The sequence below is a fragment of the Stigmatopora argus genome, chromosome 1 (assembly GCF_051989625.1).
Source record: "Stigmatopora argus isolate UIUO_Sarg chromosome 1, RoL_Sarg_1.0, whole genome shotgun sequence".
NCBI classification, from domain to species: Eukaryota; Metazoa; Chordata; class Actinopteri; order Syngnathiformes; family Syngnathidae; genus Stigmatopora; species Stigmatopora argus.
Window position 1 is genome coordinate 21,264,920 of NC_135387.1, and position 18,421 is coordinate 21,283,340.

Below are 18,421 nucleotides of genomic sequence, written 5' to 3' on the forward strand. Positions count from 1 at the left end.
TAAATTTATTTTTTCAGATGGGGGTGAGAGGCTGTTACTAAGTCAGTCAGCATGGCCACTTATCAGACCATCAGACTACCCTCAGATTCTCTTTCCAGATGGAGGTGAGATAGGGCTCCAGAAGCCCAGGACCCTGCAGACACTGACAGAATGGGAACCTCCCCTGATCTCCTACCTGGTGGAGGTCCTTTAATGTGGGCTCGAGTTTCATTTTGTCCTCTTTGCCCACACCCCCATCACCCAGGCTTGTACTGGTATCTACATTCAGTCATGTTCAAGGTCCAAAAACCTGGGTGCTAAACGACTGTTAGCTCCAGTGACAGGCTTAACTCTCGGTCAAGGTGTTGGGTAAAGTCAATCATAGTTAAAAATAAAATAAATTTAAAAAAACAAAACAAGTAAAACAGCAGAGTACAAAGCATCAGGTCCAGCGTGGACATCCTCTTTTAATAGCAAGCTCTTGCCCATACAGGAGCCCCAAGACTGCGGCTTACCACTTAACATACCCGCCTGCTTTATTATAGTGAAGTGCAAAGACTGCCATTTCGTATGACGTTGCAAAGGGTCCCATTCTTTGACACCGCCACCGCAGAGAACAGCTTCATGCCAACCACAGTGCCAGCTGACCATCTTGTCCAGCCACATAGCGTCTCTGCCTAATGCTGCCAGCATACCACAGGCAAGGAAAGAAGCATAGCAACCACAGGCTGGTAAGATTTGTAGGAGTTTCCTTCATATGTCAAACTCCACTACTTTGCATCCTGCATAAAATGTCTGGGCACTCAGAACAAGCATGTTTGCCATCCAGCTGTAGCCAAAAGTAGTATAGCTCCCGACTACTTTACCCACATTTGTACCAGATTGTCAGGTCCACGTCACTAAGGAAATTTGATTCGAAGGACAAAAAAAATTGAAATGTTGGGCCCTATTTTCATAGATAGTACCCATGCGTGCTCACGTAAATGTGACTCCACTGTAGTGTGACAGACGCAAAGCACGTTTTATATGCATGATAGGTGTTCTGGTGCTACAAGTGTCTGTTCTTAAAGACACTTTCAGTGCAAATGACAATTTTGTAGGGGAAAAGGGCATACATTTACTATGTACCCATGTTGAGATTTTGGACAAGGTACAGTAGACTGGTGACCTAGCGTATAGATAACCAGATCCACTGACATGTGAGGTAGACGTCAACACCTTTCACTCATAAATACTCATAAATGAAAGGCCTTTATCGTCACTATACAAGTACAGTGATCAGTGTTAAAAATGGCTGCACGGATCTCCCGAGCCAAATTCATGTAATCTGCCGATTAGGATTAGTATACCCAATGGACCTCTGGGAATTTACCAATTACCGCTCAACCTCTGTGTCAATTGTAGCGCATTTGAACAGAGTAAGCCACGTTTTTAAATTGGGCCATTTCCGCTTCTTCTTTTGTGAAAGTGTGAAATCCTGGATCATATACTAAACGGCACTTGAGGCTGATAATGAAATTCGAACACTAAATCTTTTGTTTCCAACACCTTAAGTGTGAGATTGTTTACAATGTTGTGACTATGATAGAGATTCTGTGGACAGTGTATGTAGAACACCCCTACGAACAGTTTATGACATTGTCTTTGATTCGGATTCAGCTTGTAGCGTTACCGACATTTCTCTCAAAACACAAAGACTGCCTCTTAGAATGCTTTCGGAACAAAAGATAGAGCCAGCAAAGGAATCCCGTGATTAGAGATAGAAGATTATAGGAGTGAATGAGAGCTCAGTCCAAGGTGAACTTTTAAGAGAGAAATCAAGACACAGTGGGGGAGGAAAAGAGAGGAATTTGGGAGTGAAGACAGAGAATTCCATGCACCTTTTAGCATGTTTTATTGCCGATGCACAAACCTCTATTTAGGACCTGTATGAACATTATACTTTTTTTTGCCTCAGGGTAAATTGAGCAGTAAATGAATTTACCCGACCAATAACACTTTTTCTGTTTTGCAGTCTGGCGCCTATATCTTTGTGATTTTTACATGCGTGTGTTTAGCATTAGCACTTAGTTTGCTGGTATTTTGTCTCCGGACTGCATCATGCAAATACAAGTTCAGAAAGGTTTGTAGTCATGTGCACAAAATATATTGAACAACACGCCAAGTAAAATCCACCTGTATCATTATTACCTTGACCATGAATTTCCTCACTATTCCACACAGGCCTCTGTCATTTCTCAAAGGATTACAAACAGATACGATTGTGATTTGGTGTAGAAATACTGGACAGGGAAATATTTCCTCCTCTTTCTGAAAACCTTGTAGCTTTCACATGAAGCCAACTTCACCCAATGGTATCCAAATTGAATATTGTCTTTAATTACAATGTAAGTGTGTTTTCCTGAATGTCCTAATGGTAGCCATAGTCTATTGGCTCGTCAATATCTCACCACCTGATATATCGAAGGCTTACTCACGCTTGCTTTCCCCTTGCATGTTTTCTCAGATGAAGGAAATTATTATAATTAGCCTGTGAGGGATTGTTTTCTTTCCCATTTTACCCCTCCAACTATCCCCCCAAAAATACTGCTTTCTGCTTTTACCTTTCTATGTTCACCTTCTCTATTCCAGTCCGGGTTTGCGCTTTTCTCCCAGTTCTATGTATGACACCAGGAGATGGTTCCAATTTAGTTTGAGCCAAATCCTCATTCACATCATCCATAAATAAGAAACATAATAGCGAATAAGTAGAAGAAAATCAGCACTTAAATTCAAGTTGATTTAATCATTTATCAGTCATGTTTTGAAACTTTAAAAGCACAATTTGGGGAGTTATGAAAAGCAGCATTTTGATGTCACGGGTGCGTGTCAGCTTGACTTTAGTTAGAACACGTATGCTCGGAGATGAGCGCTGGGGTACATATGGGCAGTATTGGGCCAGGGGGAGACGCAAATCTGGCATTTTGCACTCTAATTTCAGCCAGCCTGAAGGCCTGGAGCGCTAAGAAGGGCCTCACTGTTGCTCTCTGGATCAGCCAGGTATTGCTTACATAAAAAGCAAGTGAAAACAGCTGTAGGGATAATTAGCTTGATTCTCCATTACATGCCATGAGGGCCAATAACTAAAAAAAATTTAGTTTTGTTTGGGTTAGAGCTGCAGCCCCATCTAGGAGGAAGTTGTAAAAATCAGGAAGTAAAAAAAAAGAGAGTAGCAAAAATGAGAAATGAAATAATAGCTATAGTAAACTCTTGAAGCCTTTGTTCCTGAGATGTATGCTCTTTCCTGGATGACCCACTCTAGGCCTCATTTAAAATGTTTTATGAATGCATTATGACATTGGATTTGTTTTTATTTTGGCGACTGAGTGGTTTGCGCGTCGTCCTCACAGCTCTGTGGTCCTGGGTTCAATCCCAGGTCGGTCCTCCTGTGTGGTTTTTGCATGTTCTCCCTGGGTTTACATGGGTTTTCTCTGGGTACTCCGGTTTCCTCCTATATTACAAAAACATGCATGGTAGGCTGATTGAACACTATAAATTGCCCCTAGATATGAGTGTGAGCGTGAATGGTTGTCTGTCTCCTCGTAAATTTGTTGACCTTTAGGCCAATGGATGCTAATTAACCGCCGCCTGTGGCAGCCATTTAATTGTATTAAAGAAGAATGTTCACCCAGTTCCGATCATACCAGCAAAAATCTTGAGTATTGTAATGTTTAGCTTACAGACTGAGTAAACCTAGAATGCATATTTTAATGGTGATTGTATTTTTACCAGGCCCTGTATGAGAAAGGTATTGAATCCCTTGTTGAATTCCAAATTAACTGTCTGTGGCTAATCACATTTGTCGAGAAAGCTGTTTCCATTTGTTCTGGTCACACTCAAGTTGGCTGACCTTCAGATCTGTTTTTTAAAAAAAATCATTTTAATAGAACCCATCTGACAAAATGAATGCGGGGAAAAGATCTGAAAAAGCTGAGGAAACACGCCACAATTCAAAGCAATTTACAAACAGAGGAAGAATAAAGTAGTAATTGACTATCACTTCAGAAAGGGTTACAAGGCATTAGAACAGCAGCATGCCACGGTCCGAGCTATTGTCACCAAATGGAGAGAACTTGTCATATGATATGAATTTAACCTTCACTTCAGTGAGCTACTTAAGGTAATCAAAAAAGTTAAATGCCTCTTAGTACTCTTAAGTTCATTTGTCCACCACAATAAAAACACCATTTACCATAATGACCATATTGTTAAATAAATGCCACTTTGTCAAGATAGACTATCAAAACATTTTTGGAAAGACAATTATGTGATACAGCTCTTAAACTGGGTCTCATTAAATAGTTTAGGCTGTGGTCAGTGAACATGTACCTACTGATATGTTAATTATAGTACTGTGTTCAGACCTTTGCTTGATAAATCCCTGATTGTCCACATGCTAATTCAGTTAGTATAGCTCCAATAAAAAATACGCAGCAGGCCCAAACTGTGACTGGTTTTCTCGTTACAATTGTGGATGCAGGCATGCGTTTGTGTAGTGAATTCATCCATCGTGTGGTGGTAGAGAGGTGTTGATAGAGAAGAAAGAGGAACAGTATAGCAGCACATCAAAAGGCAGGGTCGTGCTCTCTATTATGGTCTGCTGGGAATCATATTTGTTGATTCTATGTTGCCTCCACCCCCACCACCAAATCATTAACCTAAGTGCAGACGACAGCAGAGAAACTTGAGTCTGACTCCCAAACTTGAACAAACTAACTCATGCTATGGTTTATAGACATTTACTGTACATTCACATGCACCCACAGACCTGACTTAATAAAACAAATGATGGCACTTTATTTGCAGTAAGGGTTTATGTATTTCTAGCTGTGCCGGTCCATCGAATGTCCAATCAGATTATAATCATTGTGTTGGTGTGTGTGTGTGTGTGTGGTTCATCTTTGTGAACAATACATTAAGGTCATGTTCTCTGGATTGTTTGAATCTTTGTGGTTGTCATCTAGTGTGTTCTCTTCCACATTCTACCTTATTTGTATTCCTCGTCAGTAATACTAAAATGAGTGTGACTAATAATAATGATTTCAATGTTAATTGGGGGCCTGAGGCAATAAGGCATATTCAACGTGATAAACATGCATACAGTAACTGTTTCTTTTAAATGTATTGAAGTGGGGGGAAGGGGAGTTGTTGAAGTCTAATGTACTGTTTGAAGAGTCCAAATTTAGTCCCCAACACTTTTTTTTTTAAATTAATGAGCAATTGCTATTTGGAATGCTGCCACTGTATTTAGAACGTTTTTAATGAGCTTTGGAGGTGTGCCAGACATTAATGAGCAGAGCACAAAAAAAGTAGAAATGCATAGCCCGATATGAGACATTGAGCTTTTATTTATACTTTCAAGCAATTTTAATTTTTATTTTATACTGTCAAGCAATATTTATGTAACGTATCAAAAGAAAAAAGTATTCAAAACAACAGCGTACATTTAATGAAATGTCATACTCCTATCTATTTTGACACTTCATCTTTTCGTGTAATTGTTTTGTATCTTGGTATTTGACCTCTCACACTAATACGTATTCATCCTTTTTCTGTCAACAGCTGCCTGGACAACCAGGTATCAGGAGGTCCAGCAGCTCCAGTGGTGCATTCTGAATACCGCTGCTTCTCCCACCCACGTCATCGTTACCACCACATCAGGCACTTTTCAGGGCCCACCACTTCTGAGCACTTCTGATAAGCTCCAAATGTCGTCTTCCTCTTCGCTGACCAAATGCCAAGACTCTAATGCGGGGGCGTGTCAGTCATCAACGATGGCCTTGGTGTAATGTGGCCCCCTGCCTTTATATCCAGCTGGTTACAGTTGGCGTGTAACTGTGGATAGAACTCAATTTTCAGTTTTAAGTTCTGGATTTCAATCAACCGACAATTGATACCCCACGTTCAATAAGAATGTAGCCAAGCCGGACCAAGGGGAATCACCTATTTACCTCTGGTACCACTGGACATATGGACAGTAGTAAATGTCTTTACTTCTTAACATGGACCTCATACATTCGCACCCAGCAAGACCTTTTCACTATAATGTGCCAATGGAGATACCCAATTTTGCAAAGGGATGCTTCTGATATTGGACTGGATCAGATTCATGTTCTAAAGTTGGACTACAAACTGACACAGGTTTTCTTGGACTCTCATGTTTGCTTGATTGAAGCTGACGAAACAATGTTTTCTTTGCTGATTTTTTTTTGCATTGTTTGATTTGAGTGCCATTGTTAATGGTTTTAAAAAGTTGTGTTGCATTTGTTTGTGTGTGTGTTTCTCTTGTGTGGTGCATAATATCCATCAAGGAACAACTTTTAAAGTCTTAAAGTGAAAATTCCAAGTTGGGTGTTGGAAACCTTCCTTATGCCATCAATTCTCCACTTTTTGAGCAGAATTGAACGGAATAATAAAAGTAAAAATTAAACAATGGGACACACTGGGATTGAAAGTTATCATTGGCGTCTGCAACTGGAAAAGAAGAGGAAAGAAAAGGTTTTTTGAGTTCATGACAATAACAAAACCTTTCACGGTATTTTTAACTGACTTTACAAATCTTTATTTTCATTGTTCTGCTTGCTCCGCTGGAACAAAGTATACTTAAAAAAGTTATCTGCCTATATTTGTGTGGGTGGTTTAGTGCTACTTTTGCCATGTTTGTGGTGAGGTCACGGTATTAGCCCTTGACTTGTTCCAGAGTGTTTTGCAGTGCTCAGCTGTGTTTCCTGATGTTTTAATAAACATTGCTTTCACAGGAACTATGAGGTGTGTTTTATGCGAAATAATGTCAATAACTTTGACATTGACAGTGTTTAGTGGTCAGATGGAGTGCAACAATAGCTATTTTCACAAGATTAAAGTTTCACCGCTACTAATGGCCATCTCAACAATAGACTCTTGAAGTTTTCCCCAGTTTTTATGCTCTAGTATTTCTCTCGAGCTCTCATAAACTCGGCCAGATGTTGCCCGAATTTACTTCCTCAAAGAACATGGGGGTGAATGTGTACATGATAGAGAGGGGGAGGAACTGAGACTGTATGGGGGCGGACTGGGCGGGATAACAAATTTGGCTGAGCATGTTTGGTAATACCAGCTGGATGTGCCTTGGCACGCAAGCCTGCCAACAGCTGATGTGCAAAATACACGAATGTTGAAATGTGGGTGTGTCATCACACACTTTTCCAGTAATGTCGCAGAACATATACTGTAAATATATTATACATTGGGTGGCCCGGCAGGTGAGTAGGAGACCTGGGTTCAAATCCAGGTCGGTCCACCTGTGTGGAGTTTGCATGTTCTCCCCGGGCCTGCGTGGGTTTTCTCCAGGTACTCTAGTTTCCTCCCAAATTCCAAAGACATGCATGGTAGGCTGATTGGACACTCTAAATTGTCCCTAGGTATGAGTGTGAGTGTGAATGGTTGTTTGTCTCCTTGTGCCCTGCAATTGGCTGGCCACCGATTCAGGGTGTCCCCCACCTGTGGCCCGGAGTCAACTGGGATAGGCTCCAGCACCCCCGCGACCCGAGAGAGGGTAAAGTGGTTCAGAAAATGAGATGAGATATACATTTTACAACACTTTGATTAGGTACAACTGCACAATACAATGAGAACCATCCAAATTTGTATATGTACCACTTTGGCCGTTGAGCCAGCTGATTCTAGGTGAGCGACCGGGAATAGTAGCTACTCAACAATTATTTGAAGGGCACGTGCAAGTAAGCAATCATTTACACTCATATTTACTTACAGTATTTAATTATACCTTAACTGTATAATAATAGCCTGCCAAACCAAACTAACTATCACTATGTAAAACAGTTGCAAGTCAGTCTAGTGTTCAGTATAGTTTCCATTGGGGCATTAAAAACTCAATTTCCCCTTGACTTTATTAAATAAGATTATTTGCTGCACATGATAAAGATATCATTATTCATTTTAGGTGCTGCCTATTTTTATGAAATGTAAACTGTCGCGGTCATCAGTGCACGCAATGAGTTGTCGGCATTATCAAAACACAAAATAACCTTTGACACCAGTCGTGAGGTTCATTGGATAATATTTGACGAGTAAGCCGGTGGATTTCTGTTGCATGTTTGTAGATCATGTAGCATAGAAAAATAATTACAGTATAGGCTCTTGGAAAGGCCCCTGGGTGATGAGAGCAGCCTGTAAAAGCATACGATGCGATTGGACTGAGACGAAACTCGATCTGCAAAAGGGGAAAATCCTAGCTCTGCTCTGGAATGGATAAGGTAATAGCCTCAGGTGCTTTTAAAAGTTTATTTTAGGTAACAGAGAGGTTTGTTTTGTTACAGCCTGTCCCACCCTCGTCTCTCTTCGTTCTCAATTCAAATGAGTTCTTGCTTCTTCCAAGTGGTCGCCTGGGACAGGTTGCGCATGCGCCAGTCCGTGGTAGTATTCATTGTGGGAGGAGCCTATGCGAGCAGGTGAGAGAAGAAGAAAAAAGTCGAGTGGGAAGGACACATTTTCGAGACGCCGCTGCACTTGAGCACACGCACGCGGCGAAGGAGGACGAAAATCCTGGCTCCTTAAAAACGCTCCACTTTTTGTTAGTAGAAAACTTTTTTTTGACTTTTTTCCCCCCGCCCTGTGGAACATAGTTTATATTTTGTATTTCTGGAAGACTTTTGTTTGGACCGTGTGGCGCAAGGCGGATCATTGCTTGGATTGAGGACTTGTCAGAGACGCTCTAGTGCAGAATGGGTGTAAAATTGACTATTCGCTCGTGGCGTGGAACATTGCGTGGATCTTTTAGAAGGTAAAGTGCTCCACGACCCGAGCGTGCGCGCGTGGCTGGAATTATTTTTTTTAATGGATGCCCTTCCATCACAATCAGCTCAAATCCTGTAAATTACTTAGAAGTGATTTAAAACTGAGCCTGAACTCTGTTCCTTCCTCCTGAAGTGACATATTTTTTTGCAATAAGACCCTTTTTTGGGGGGAGGAAAACTGCTCAATTCCAATAATTAATTGGCGTGAAACTTCCATTTAACTGCGCTGCGCTCCTTTTGAGTATTTTTTTGCGCAGGGAGCGCGTCCACTTCTATTTTTGTATTGTGATTATTTTGGGGTTTCCAACCTTGAAGAATTATCAACTTTATCCATAATTCAAGCATCGTGAAAAGGACATAAATTTTCCTCCAGGGCAACACTGGGATTATTGCTTTGACATCGTCTACGGAGAGTGGATTACATTTTCCAGATCCCTGGTGAGTACAGCATCTTCAAATTGCTATACTACAAATTGTGTGTGGAAACCATTTCGATCTAATGGATTTTTTTGTTATTGTGATAAAACTGTCATTTGATTGTGAAATAACTTCGAATTAGATTCGATTTGTCATTTCTTTGAAGGTTATCATTTGTCAATGCTGCCGTATATCAAAGCATATTTCAGTACTTGGCTCCCTCTCCTGGTTTGAATATTGATAAGGGAATTAAAAAAAAAAGGAAAAATGTTATTCATCATATTACATCTATACCGCGTTTCTCTAAACATTTAAAATATTTTTCCATGTATTAAATGGACTAAATAAAACCAGATGCATTTTGGCCCAAATATTCTTACATTTTATTTGTTACTGATGACATCTGTTGCCAAAGTTTGTTTTAATAAGAAAACCGCCTGATTTAGGATCATTTTTTGTATCATTTTTTTCAAGAAAATTTGCTATCACTATCTGGTAGTTTTTGACGCCGTCCCTCTAATTCTTCTCAAACGGAAGTGGCCTCATTTCTATGCCACTTTTAGCTCCACAAATGGGTGTGCGGGTTATCAGTCAACAGGTCAACGAGCAGGGCCACTTTTGTAGGGGTCAAATGTTTTCGAGGTGGGGTCACCGACTGAAGGGGCGCCTCCAATTTTATGCACTCCAGCCCGGAATTTACTCGGCTTCAAATAGACTACAATAATATAAGGTGAAAATGAGCTATTACAGTTTCAACCTCAAATGGAATAGTTTGTTTGGCTGAAAATATAATTGTGTGCACCTGCGGCGTCATTGCGCATTGATTTGACCTCGTTTTCTGGCTTCAAAATAAAGTTAAATAATGCACATATTTTGAAATGTGATATTAAACCTTAACGCTATCCCAATCCCGCGTGTTTGCAGGATGACTGCAATTGCGTTTGCGCGAGTCCAGTTCAGAAAATCTTGCCATGTGATCAAGTAGAGCAGTTTAGGGGCCAAAAGTACTGACCTTTAAAGCTGGCTCCATTTGTAGTCAAAATTGTAGTATTTACAATTTGAATTTTGTAATATTCTTTTTTTTAAATGTTGTCTCTATTTATTTAAACTCAACTAAAAGCTCAGCATCAGTGGACCTCCACTGACGTGGCCCCCCGTATCGTCTCAGGTTTTTTTTGTCTATTTATTTGTAACTTTAATGACATTTAAGTCATATAAATAGCATTTGCGAGCACATTATAGTTTTAGATGTTTCACAATGTTATGTTTTGTCTCAGATTGAAATTTTAAGAAAGGCGTATAAATTCAATTTTTATCAAAACTTGCCCCCAAAAAATTGAAACTGCACTTCTATTTATTCATGATGCATTAATCACAACGAGCACTCGTCTTCTGGGCATGCTTCTTTAGAGTAAATGTCAGGAATGCATCAGTCTGGGGTTTCGGGGCCATTGTCCTGCCTGGCTCAACATCCATCATCTGATTCACACTCAGCAGCTGTATAAAGTCAGCTCACACGCATACTGTCCGACCTCAGCGCAGTATTGTGTGTGTGTGTGTGTGTGTGCGCGTGTGTGTGTGTGCACGTGTGTGTGTGTGCGCGTGTGTGTGTGTAAAAAAAATCCTGCAACATGCCCAATTTACAGTGCGCTTGAGGATTTAAACATGAGTGACAAACTGCTTTGTCATTTCTCAGATTGGCGTGGCGATGAAGCTGGGACTGGATTGTATGTGCCAGCCGGGCTTCTGGCCTCTGGGAAGCGTGTTGGACTCCAGACATTGCGTCTTTGCACTCACACTTCTCACACTCCTCATGCAGGTAGTGGTGGAAGCCAACTCGTGGTGGTACGTATAGTGGATTTGCCCATCTGTGTTGTGTGTGTTGTTTGTGGAATTCATAGTTGTGTAGCCCCATTTCTGATCTTTTTTTTTTCCATTTGGTGTTGGAAACATTTAGAATTGTTTTTGTAAATCGACCTGCTTCAGCTCCACTAACATAATCTGCTGAAAATTGCACTTTAACCGTTCTTAGACCCCTTTTATTCCTTTTCATTTTTAGCATTAATGAAAAGTATTTGGAATATAGTGGTTAAATGGGTCTCACTTCAAATGTCTGTATAGGTATCCACACATTTGATCCCAAAAAATAAATGAATTATTAAACAATTATCTCAATCACATCACAAAATTATTTAGAAATGGTAAAACCTGAACTTGATGAATGGAAACGGGTCCAAACAGAGGTTTATTTGTAACTTCTGCCATCTTACAGAAGAGGATTTAATTGCTCATTTGCTGCCAGTATATGTCAGTGGCATAGATAGATATATTTGTTATTAATAAGGTTTTCAGACAAGAACAACTAATGATCTTTTCCGGCAACCTGGTTAGGAATCAACTCGATAAACTCCCTCAGAAAGGCAAATTATTTGTTCGAAGAATCCCCTGCTAAAATCTTTTTCAATACCTGTTATTGTGAGCTATTGCCTAATCACGGTTATACTCGAATGGAAATATTTCATCTAAATTTGCTTCCATTAATCAAGGCCATCGATGCCGTCATGCAACATTCAACAAAAAAGGAATTAAATAGGTAATTTGTCAGTGCTGTACAGTTGAATATTGGATCACTTTCCAGGCAAAAAATTTGCAGCCTTACCATGCGGTACCAGCTCCCATTGAGTTTCCTCTTTAAGAGAATGTCAGGGGTAAATGATTTAAGGGGGAAGCATGTCTGCGTAGTGTCTATGTAGACTATATTTTCCTGCTGCGTGTGTGTGTGTGTGTGCGCGCGTATGTTCCGTTGCAGTTCCCCCAGTCGATCAAGTTACACGAGAGGCTAATTGTCTCTCTCGTGGGTCTCGGGGATGGGCTGCTTAGATTGTCCTGTGGCCTGGAACCAGATGCCCGGAGTAGTGCTGCGATTTCTTAATACCGCTTTTTAAATCATTATTTTGCAAGTTGTCCCGTAAAATGTGGCAAAACAGCTTGTATGAGAAAGTTGAGTGCTGTTTCGACTTAAAAGCTTGCATCCCAAAAATATATGGCTGTAACAAAAACTGCGTTAAAAAAAGATGGTGTGCTGGATTAGTTAAAACGTATCCAATGGTAGGGAGGTATCTCCATGAGGAAAACCTGTAAAAGGCAAATGTAGATTTTTTTTTTCTCCAAGTAAGCAAAACAAAGGCTTCCAAAAGCTGTAAAAGTAAGAAAACACTCAGCCACAGGACATTGGCTCTTAAGTTCAACTGCTCCCAGCTCAACTTCTTCAACATGTGAGAAGGCGAACATTTCTTTAAAATGTTTTCGACCCTCCCCAAAAAAAAGTATTAACTATTACTTATTGTTTCTCCTCATTTCCTCCTTTCCTACTGTGTGTACTTCTTTTCTGCCGACCGCTTGCGTGCTTGGCCCTGCGTATCACACAACTTTTCAATGCATGCCGTTAAGATTTAATGGTGTTCTGAGGATTACACCACAAACTAAATTATGTTCCAAGTCTGAGAAGCAGAAAACCAATCAGCTGTTGATTATTATATTTCTATATTTTTTGGCTGGCGATTGCACACGATTGAAAACACCTGCATTGTATCCCGCCCCGTACTTCGTCCAGGTCTTTAGCCATGAACCAGCTGCTGATCCCAGAGGCCTACATCATTGGTGCCCAGCCTCTGTGCAGCCAGTTGGCAGGTCTCTCGCAGGGCCAGAAGAAGCTGTGCCAGCTTTACCAGGATCACATGCAGTACATCGGGGAAGGTGCTAAGACCGGAATCAGAGAATGCCAGTACCAGTTTCGACATCGGCGTTGGAACTGCAGCACGGTGGACAACTCTTCTGTCTTTGGACGGGTCATGCAAATAGGTACATGAGATGGAGGATACAGACATTTTTGGAAACATACAGTATATACACATCCAGTGGCTGGCTTGGCTGCCATTTTTTTTACTTTGTAACAAACCAGAAAATGAGGTTTACACACTGATGGATGGGCGACTATGTTAAAAATCAAAGCATGTGTGTGTGTTTGACTTAAGCACAGTATGTTCTGATCTCATGCAAACTAGCAGAACTTTACGAACCATGCTTGGAGAAAACCACTAAATATTGTCTTTGGAAATATGCCTGCTTCTCAGGAAAGCAAAAAGTTGACGTCAAGTTTTATTGATCATAATCTTCCAGATGGATCATAATAAATCTAGGCAATATGGTTATGATGTCAGCAGTGTTCCTCAGTTTAGAATTGTGGTGGGATTTCTTATTAGTTGTTTGTGACAAGTCTTGGACTACAATGATCTGTGAATGAAGGCACTGAAATTGTGCACCGCAAGGTCAATAATTAGTGTTATTTGCAACAGTTTATCCTTCCAGGGATACAATGCTTCTTTTATGCCGGATACTACATAGTTTATTAAGCTTGAAAATGCTGTCACAAGTATGAAAAGTGTGGATAATCCAAAGAAACTAGCTACAGTTTACTGTCATGGAACTATGATGTCACAAATCTTACCCAGTGGTGTCTTGAGATGAGAGTGGCTGGAGTTAGGAAGTTTTCAAGAAAGGAGCCATCATTGAGAATTTCAATTGTTTTGATTTGACTTGCCAATGTGAACATGAGATACAATACCTGAGCGAATTCAACTTCGTTACCAGAATTTGAAATATAGAGGCTTGAGGCGTTTTTTTTTCTTTTCTTTTGGGCTCGCCCTTGAACAAAGGTATATTATATGCTCTCTTATCAATCACCCCCATGTAGAATTTTTTTCTGTAAATTGAACTCCAAGCAGCGCTCAAGAAGTTTAGTGATACAATGCCTTGCTCATTTTCTTCGGGTGGTTTGAAGGCAGGGCAGAAGCGAAATAGAAGACACTTGAGTCTGTCAACAAGTTTGACAAGAGATGAATTTATAAAGTAAGGCATTTGGATAATAAATACACGCCTCCCGGATCCACTCCTTCCGGGATACTGTAGAACTCAAACTTTCAAACAGTTTTCTTTCTGAAACCGCTCCTTTGTCGTTGTTGATGCCTTGCTTTTGACATTCGATGCAGGGTGCCTTTTTCCATTCACGTCTTGACAAATCTTTTCTGTTTTTTTTCATCCCCCCCCTCTCTTGTCCATCTGCTTTAGTCGTTAGAGAATGTGCTGCTTGGTGCTGAGGTTTACTGAGATGTGCATTTCCACTTTGCATCGGACGCGTTCTACGTTTTTGTCAGCTGTTTCTTTAACGGGTTTTGTCCAGGTCGCTCCTCAGTTTTGTTCCTTGGCCACGATGGTGACTGCCAAAGTGCCGAGGTGTATTTTAAGTTGCTTTCTCTATAGGAAATAATGATGTAGGGTGGGGTTTAGTGGGCAAAACCCCCAGAATCTGTCATTCGTGACAATGTGAAAGAGACCTTGTGGTTTTCCATTTGAGGAAACGCTCAGCTCTTTGTGGGGGGAATTCTTTGTCACCGGAGGGCGCTGTGCACGGTCTGGCTCAAGCCCAGCAATAACAAGCCAAATTCCACTTTCACCATGTTTTGATGAAAGCCCTGCTCTACTGATCAGGTGTTCTGTAATAAATCCCATTCCAGTGCCACTGCAAACGTAGGTTAATGCGGATCTAATCTAATCCGTTTGAAAATAATTCCATTACATGGAATCAATTGTTGCCACTAGTTTTTCACGCTAAAATTCTTAATTGTTTGTGCACAGGCAGTCGTGAGACCGCCTTCACCTATGCCATCAGCGCTGCAGGGGTTGTCAACGCAGTGAGTCGTGCCTGCAGAGAGGGGGAGCTGTCCAGCTGCGGGTGTAGCCGTGCCGCTCGACCCAAAGACCTGCCCCGAGACTGGCTTTGGGGCGGTTGCGGAGATAACCTCAACTACGGCTACAGGTTCTCCAAGGAATTTGTGGACGCCCGTGAGAGGGAGAAGAGCTATCCCAAAGGCTCGCAAGACAGCGCACGGCTTATGATGAATCTTCATAATAACGAGGCTGGAAGAAGGGTACGTGCACAGACACACATCCAAGGCTCTTTTTGCTTCTGAAACATCGCGGGCAATAACTCTGCGCACACACACCGGCATTTTGAATGCGTCCAAAAGCCCGAGCTGGAATCGAGACAACCCAGGTCAATCACATTCAACAACTCAGTCTACCCTCCCCTGCGGGTCTTTAGATGTGAAGCGTAGATAGCATCGCTCTGTCAGTTCTGGGGTTTCGTTTTCCTCTGCAAATATCTTGAAACCACCTCAAAGCACACATGGAGCCAAGATATCTGTAGCCAGCCCATTCTTTCTCGAAGACTGGACCGTGTTTTATTCTCCTTTGGGTTGTATACATGCGTACGGAGCTTCACGGCAGATGTGTGACTATAGCATATGTCATCCATGTAGTGGAAGTCGGGGTTTACTAACGTTCTCCATGAGTGCATTCACGGTTGATCTCCTTCTTTTCCGACAGACCGTGTCTGACCTTGCCCACGTGTCCTGCAAGTGCCATGGGGTGTCTGGCTCATGTAGCCTCAAAACCTGCTGGCTGCAGTTGGCCGACTTCCGCAAAGTGGGTGACGCGCTGAAGGAAAAGTACGACAGCGCCGCAGCCATGAAGCTCAACTCGCGCGGAAAGCTGGTGCAGATGAACAACAAGTTCAATCCCCCGACAAGCCACGACCTGGTGTACATCGAGTCTAGTCCAGACTACTGCCTGGGGAACCAAAGTACCGGTTCCCTGGGTACAGTGGGGCGTCTTTGCAACAAGACCTCAGAAGGCATGGATGGGTGCGAGCTTATGTGCTGCGGTCGCGGCTACGACCAGTTCAAGGCTCAGTTAGTGGAGCGCTGCCACTGCAAGTTCCACTGGTGCTGCTACGTCAAATGCAAGCGCTGCACCAAAATCGTAGACCAATTTGTCTGCAAGTGAGACTAACAAAGAGTTGCAGACGATGGCGCTACATCTGTGTGAGCGAAGGAGTTCAAGACAAAGTCAAAGGAAGAGAGAAACTATATAAATTATATTTATAGAGTTAAACAATTATGCCATCGCAAAAAGACTTGACCGCCCCACCCACAATAAAAAAAAAATTAAAAAAAAAACGTGTCTTCAGGAAAGGAGAGTATCATGAAATATTTATTTTGAGATTGTTTTTATTTTGGCCTAGCTAGTTTTTAACTCCCTACAAGTGCCCTGAAAGGCTGAAAATACCAAACCCCTTCTCGACAACTCAATCAGTTCCACAAAATATTTCTTACGTGAGGTTCGTCATATGGATAACAAAATTGGACTGCGCTTGCCATATTTCCGAGAAAAAGTAGCGTGTGATACTTGACGCAGAGTTGACTTCAAGGTTCTGCTTTGTTGTATGGCTGCATTGACAGGAGAATGCCTGTGTTGTATGGATGGATGTGTTTTCACGGGCCCGCTCCCAAACTAGCTCTCACGTCCCCGATTCCAACATCTTCACTCTCAACACGTGGAGCGTGAAGGGTCTATTGGGTTGTATGAGGCTGTGGAGAAAAACGGGTTCAGTCAGAGGACGGTTTGGGGGCCGAGCTATTTATTAAGCTCTCCCTGAAGCCTAAATGATCCGCAGGTGCTGCAGAGGCCCTCCACCATTATGCACTTTGATACAGAAGCTTAAACCTGTCTATGTGTCTGTTGGGCTGTTTTTTTCTTCTTCTCTGCAGTGCATCAGTTAATATAGCATTTTTATAGCCAACACTGTTTTTCCATAGTCATTCAGATTATTCATTTACCATAGTCTACAATACATAACTTGGTTTGAGTATATATGGGCAATTTTTTTATTACAATGGTGAAATAGTCCATGTTCTGTGTATATAATATGTCTATTCAACTGATCAGTTAGTGTATTTATTTTCCTTAATCAGATCCATTCTAGCAGCAAAACATCACTTCTTTAGTTGGACACTCTATATGTGGATGTCACTTTTAAAATGTATCACTCGCTCCCACTCCTCTTCACGCTTTTTGCAAAGGGAAATGCACCTTATTTGTCCACTCACACTTTTCCTCTCACCTCTGGTTGTATTTTCACATGTTTCACTAACCGGATGCTCCCGTTCCAAAGAGCCACACATTTTCAATACCACTCATTAGGCCACTTGTGAAGCAAACTTTGTCCACCAGTCCAACTAAATTTATGTATATTTATACGCTTACTACTTCAATTTGAGGTTTGTTAAACTTCATGTGTAATAGCAAATATTTTGTTACTTTTTTTTTCAAATTGGCTCAATGCTCTACTTTGTTTCAATAAAATATATAAAACCAGAATATTTACTCATCTTTGGAAAGTTGTCTTTTTTCAAAAAATATATATATATATATATTTTTTGCCTTGGCACACATTATGACTGAGTGCAGGTTCCATTCAATTGGCCTCCTCATCTTCAGTGAGATATAAGGTATAAGTTTTTTCCTTTTCCACTCCCTTTTGAGTGTAAATAATGATTTTGAAGAAATACTGCGTCTTCTATGTACACTCTTTTTTTAAAATTCATTTTCCAGAACCGCTTTATCCTCAGGATTGCAGGGGGTGCTGGAGCCTATCTCAGCTGACTTTGAGCCAGAGGCGAGAGACACCCTGTAACTGTGGCCAGCCGATCGGAGGCCACAAGGAGACAAACAACCATTCACGCTCACACTCATACCTAGGGGCAATTTAGTTTCCAATCAGCCTACCATGCATGTTTTTGGAATGTGGGAGTAAAACCGGAATACCCAGAGGAAACCCACGCTGGCCATGGGCAAGCATGAAAACTCCACACAGGTGGACCGACCTACCTGGATTTGAACCCAGGACCACAGAGCTGTGAGGTCAACATGCTAACCGCTCAACCGCCGAGCCGCCTTCTATGTATACTTGAGTGCTCAAAATAAACTTAATCAAATATTGACAGTCCAAACTTTATGATAGGATTGCTGTGCAATGAGGAAGGATTTGATGGAGAAGCATTAATGTCTTGGTTATGTTTATTTTACAAAACGTTCAATAATCTGCTGACAGTGGGTCAGTAAATGCAACCATTAATCATAGTAGTATAATAACTCAGGGATTTGGGGGAGCAGGTTTAAAAATGTTTCCTGGGCCTGGTCAAATTGCAAGAGGTTAAAAGAACAGGAGAGAAGGTCAGGTAACCAGAAACAAGGGATTACACAAACTGGCAAAGTAGAGCCACACAAAATGT

General features: G+C 41.4%; 2 protein-coding genes across 9 annotated transcripts in view; both read left to right on the plus strand.

Annotated features, from left to right (window-relative positions):
• LOC144082778 (ERC protein 2-like) overlaps positions 1 to 6,779 on the plus strand; it is a 93,849-nt gene extending 87,070 nt beyond the window's left edge. For 5 of the 7 annotated variants that reach the window (XM_077610191.1, XM_077610178.1, XM_077610211.1 and 2 more), the window contains one exon: positions 5,581 to 6,779. Coding sequence is in view for 4 of the 7 variants with exons in the window: in XM_077610178.1 (XP_077466304.1) it covers positions 5,581 to 5,634 (54 nt within the window). In the remaining 3 variants the exon portion in view is untranslated. Of the gene's footprint in view, positions 1 to 98; positions 711 to 5,580 lie in introns of all 7 variants that reach the window. The other 2 variants (XR_013303350.1, XR_013303349.1) reach the window with 2 other exon arrangements.
• Positions 6,780 to 8,491: 1,712 nt separating this feature from the next.
• Positions 8,492 to 17,507, plus strand: LOC144080627 (protein Wnt-5a-like). 2 transcript variants are annotated; one of them, XM_077608381.1, is made up of 6 exons: positions 8,492 to 8,800; positions 9,187 to 9,251; positions 10,927 to 11,075; positions 12,844 to 13,091; positions 14,925 to 15,217; positions 15,675 to 17,507. In XM_077608381.1, the coding sequence occupies exons 3-6, from the start codon at positions 10,939 to 10,941 to the stop codon at positions 16,131 to 16,133; spliced, it is 1,137 nt and encodes a 378-aa protein (XP_077464507.1). In that variant the 5' UTR covers positions 8,492 to 8,800; positions 9,187 to 9,251; positions 10,927 to 10,938; the 3' UTR covers positions 16,134 to 17,507. The 2 variants fall into 2 exon arrangements, with proteins under 2 accessions (XP_077464507.1, XP_077464508.1); XM_077608382.1 differs by having other exon boundaries at positions 8,492 to 9,251.
• Positions 17,508 to 18,421: the final 914 nt, after the last annotated feature.

Coding starts and splice junctions, on each gene's coding strand:
- LOC144080627 (XM_077608382.1), top strand. CDS start 10,939: ATGAAGCTGGGACTGGATTGTATGTGCCAGCCGGGCTTCTGGCCTCTG. Junction 11,076..12,843: donor GTGGAAGCCAACTCGTGGTG/GTACGTATAGTG, acceptor TACTTCGTCCAG/GTCTTTAGCCATGAACCAGC. Junction 15,218..15,674: donor ATAACGAGGCTGGAAGAAGG/GTACGTGCACAG, acceptor CTTTTCCGACAG/ACCGTGTCTGACCTTGCCCA.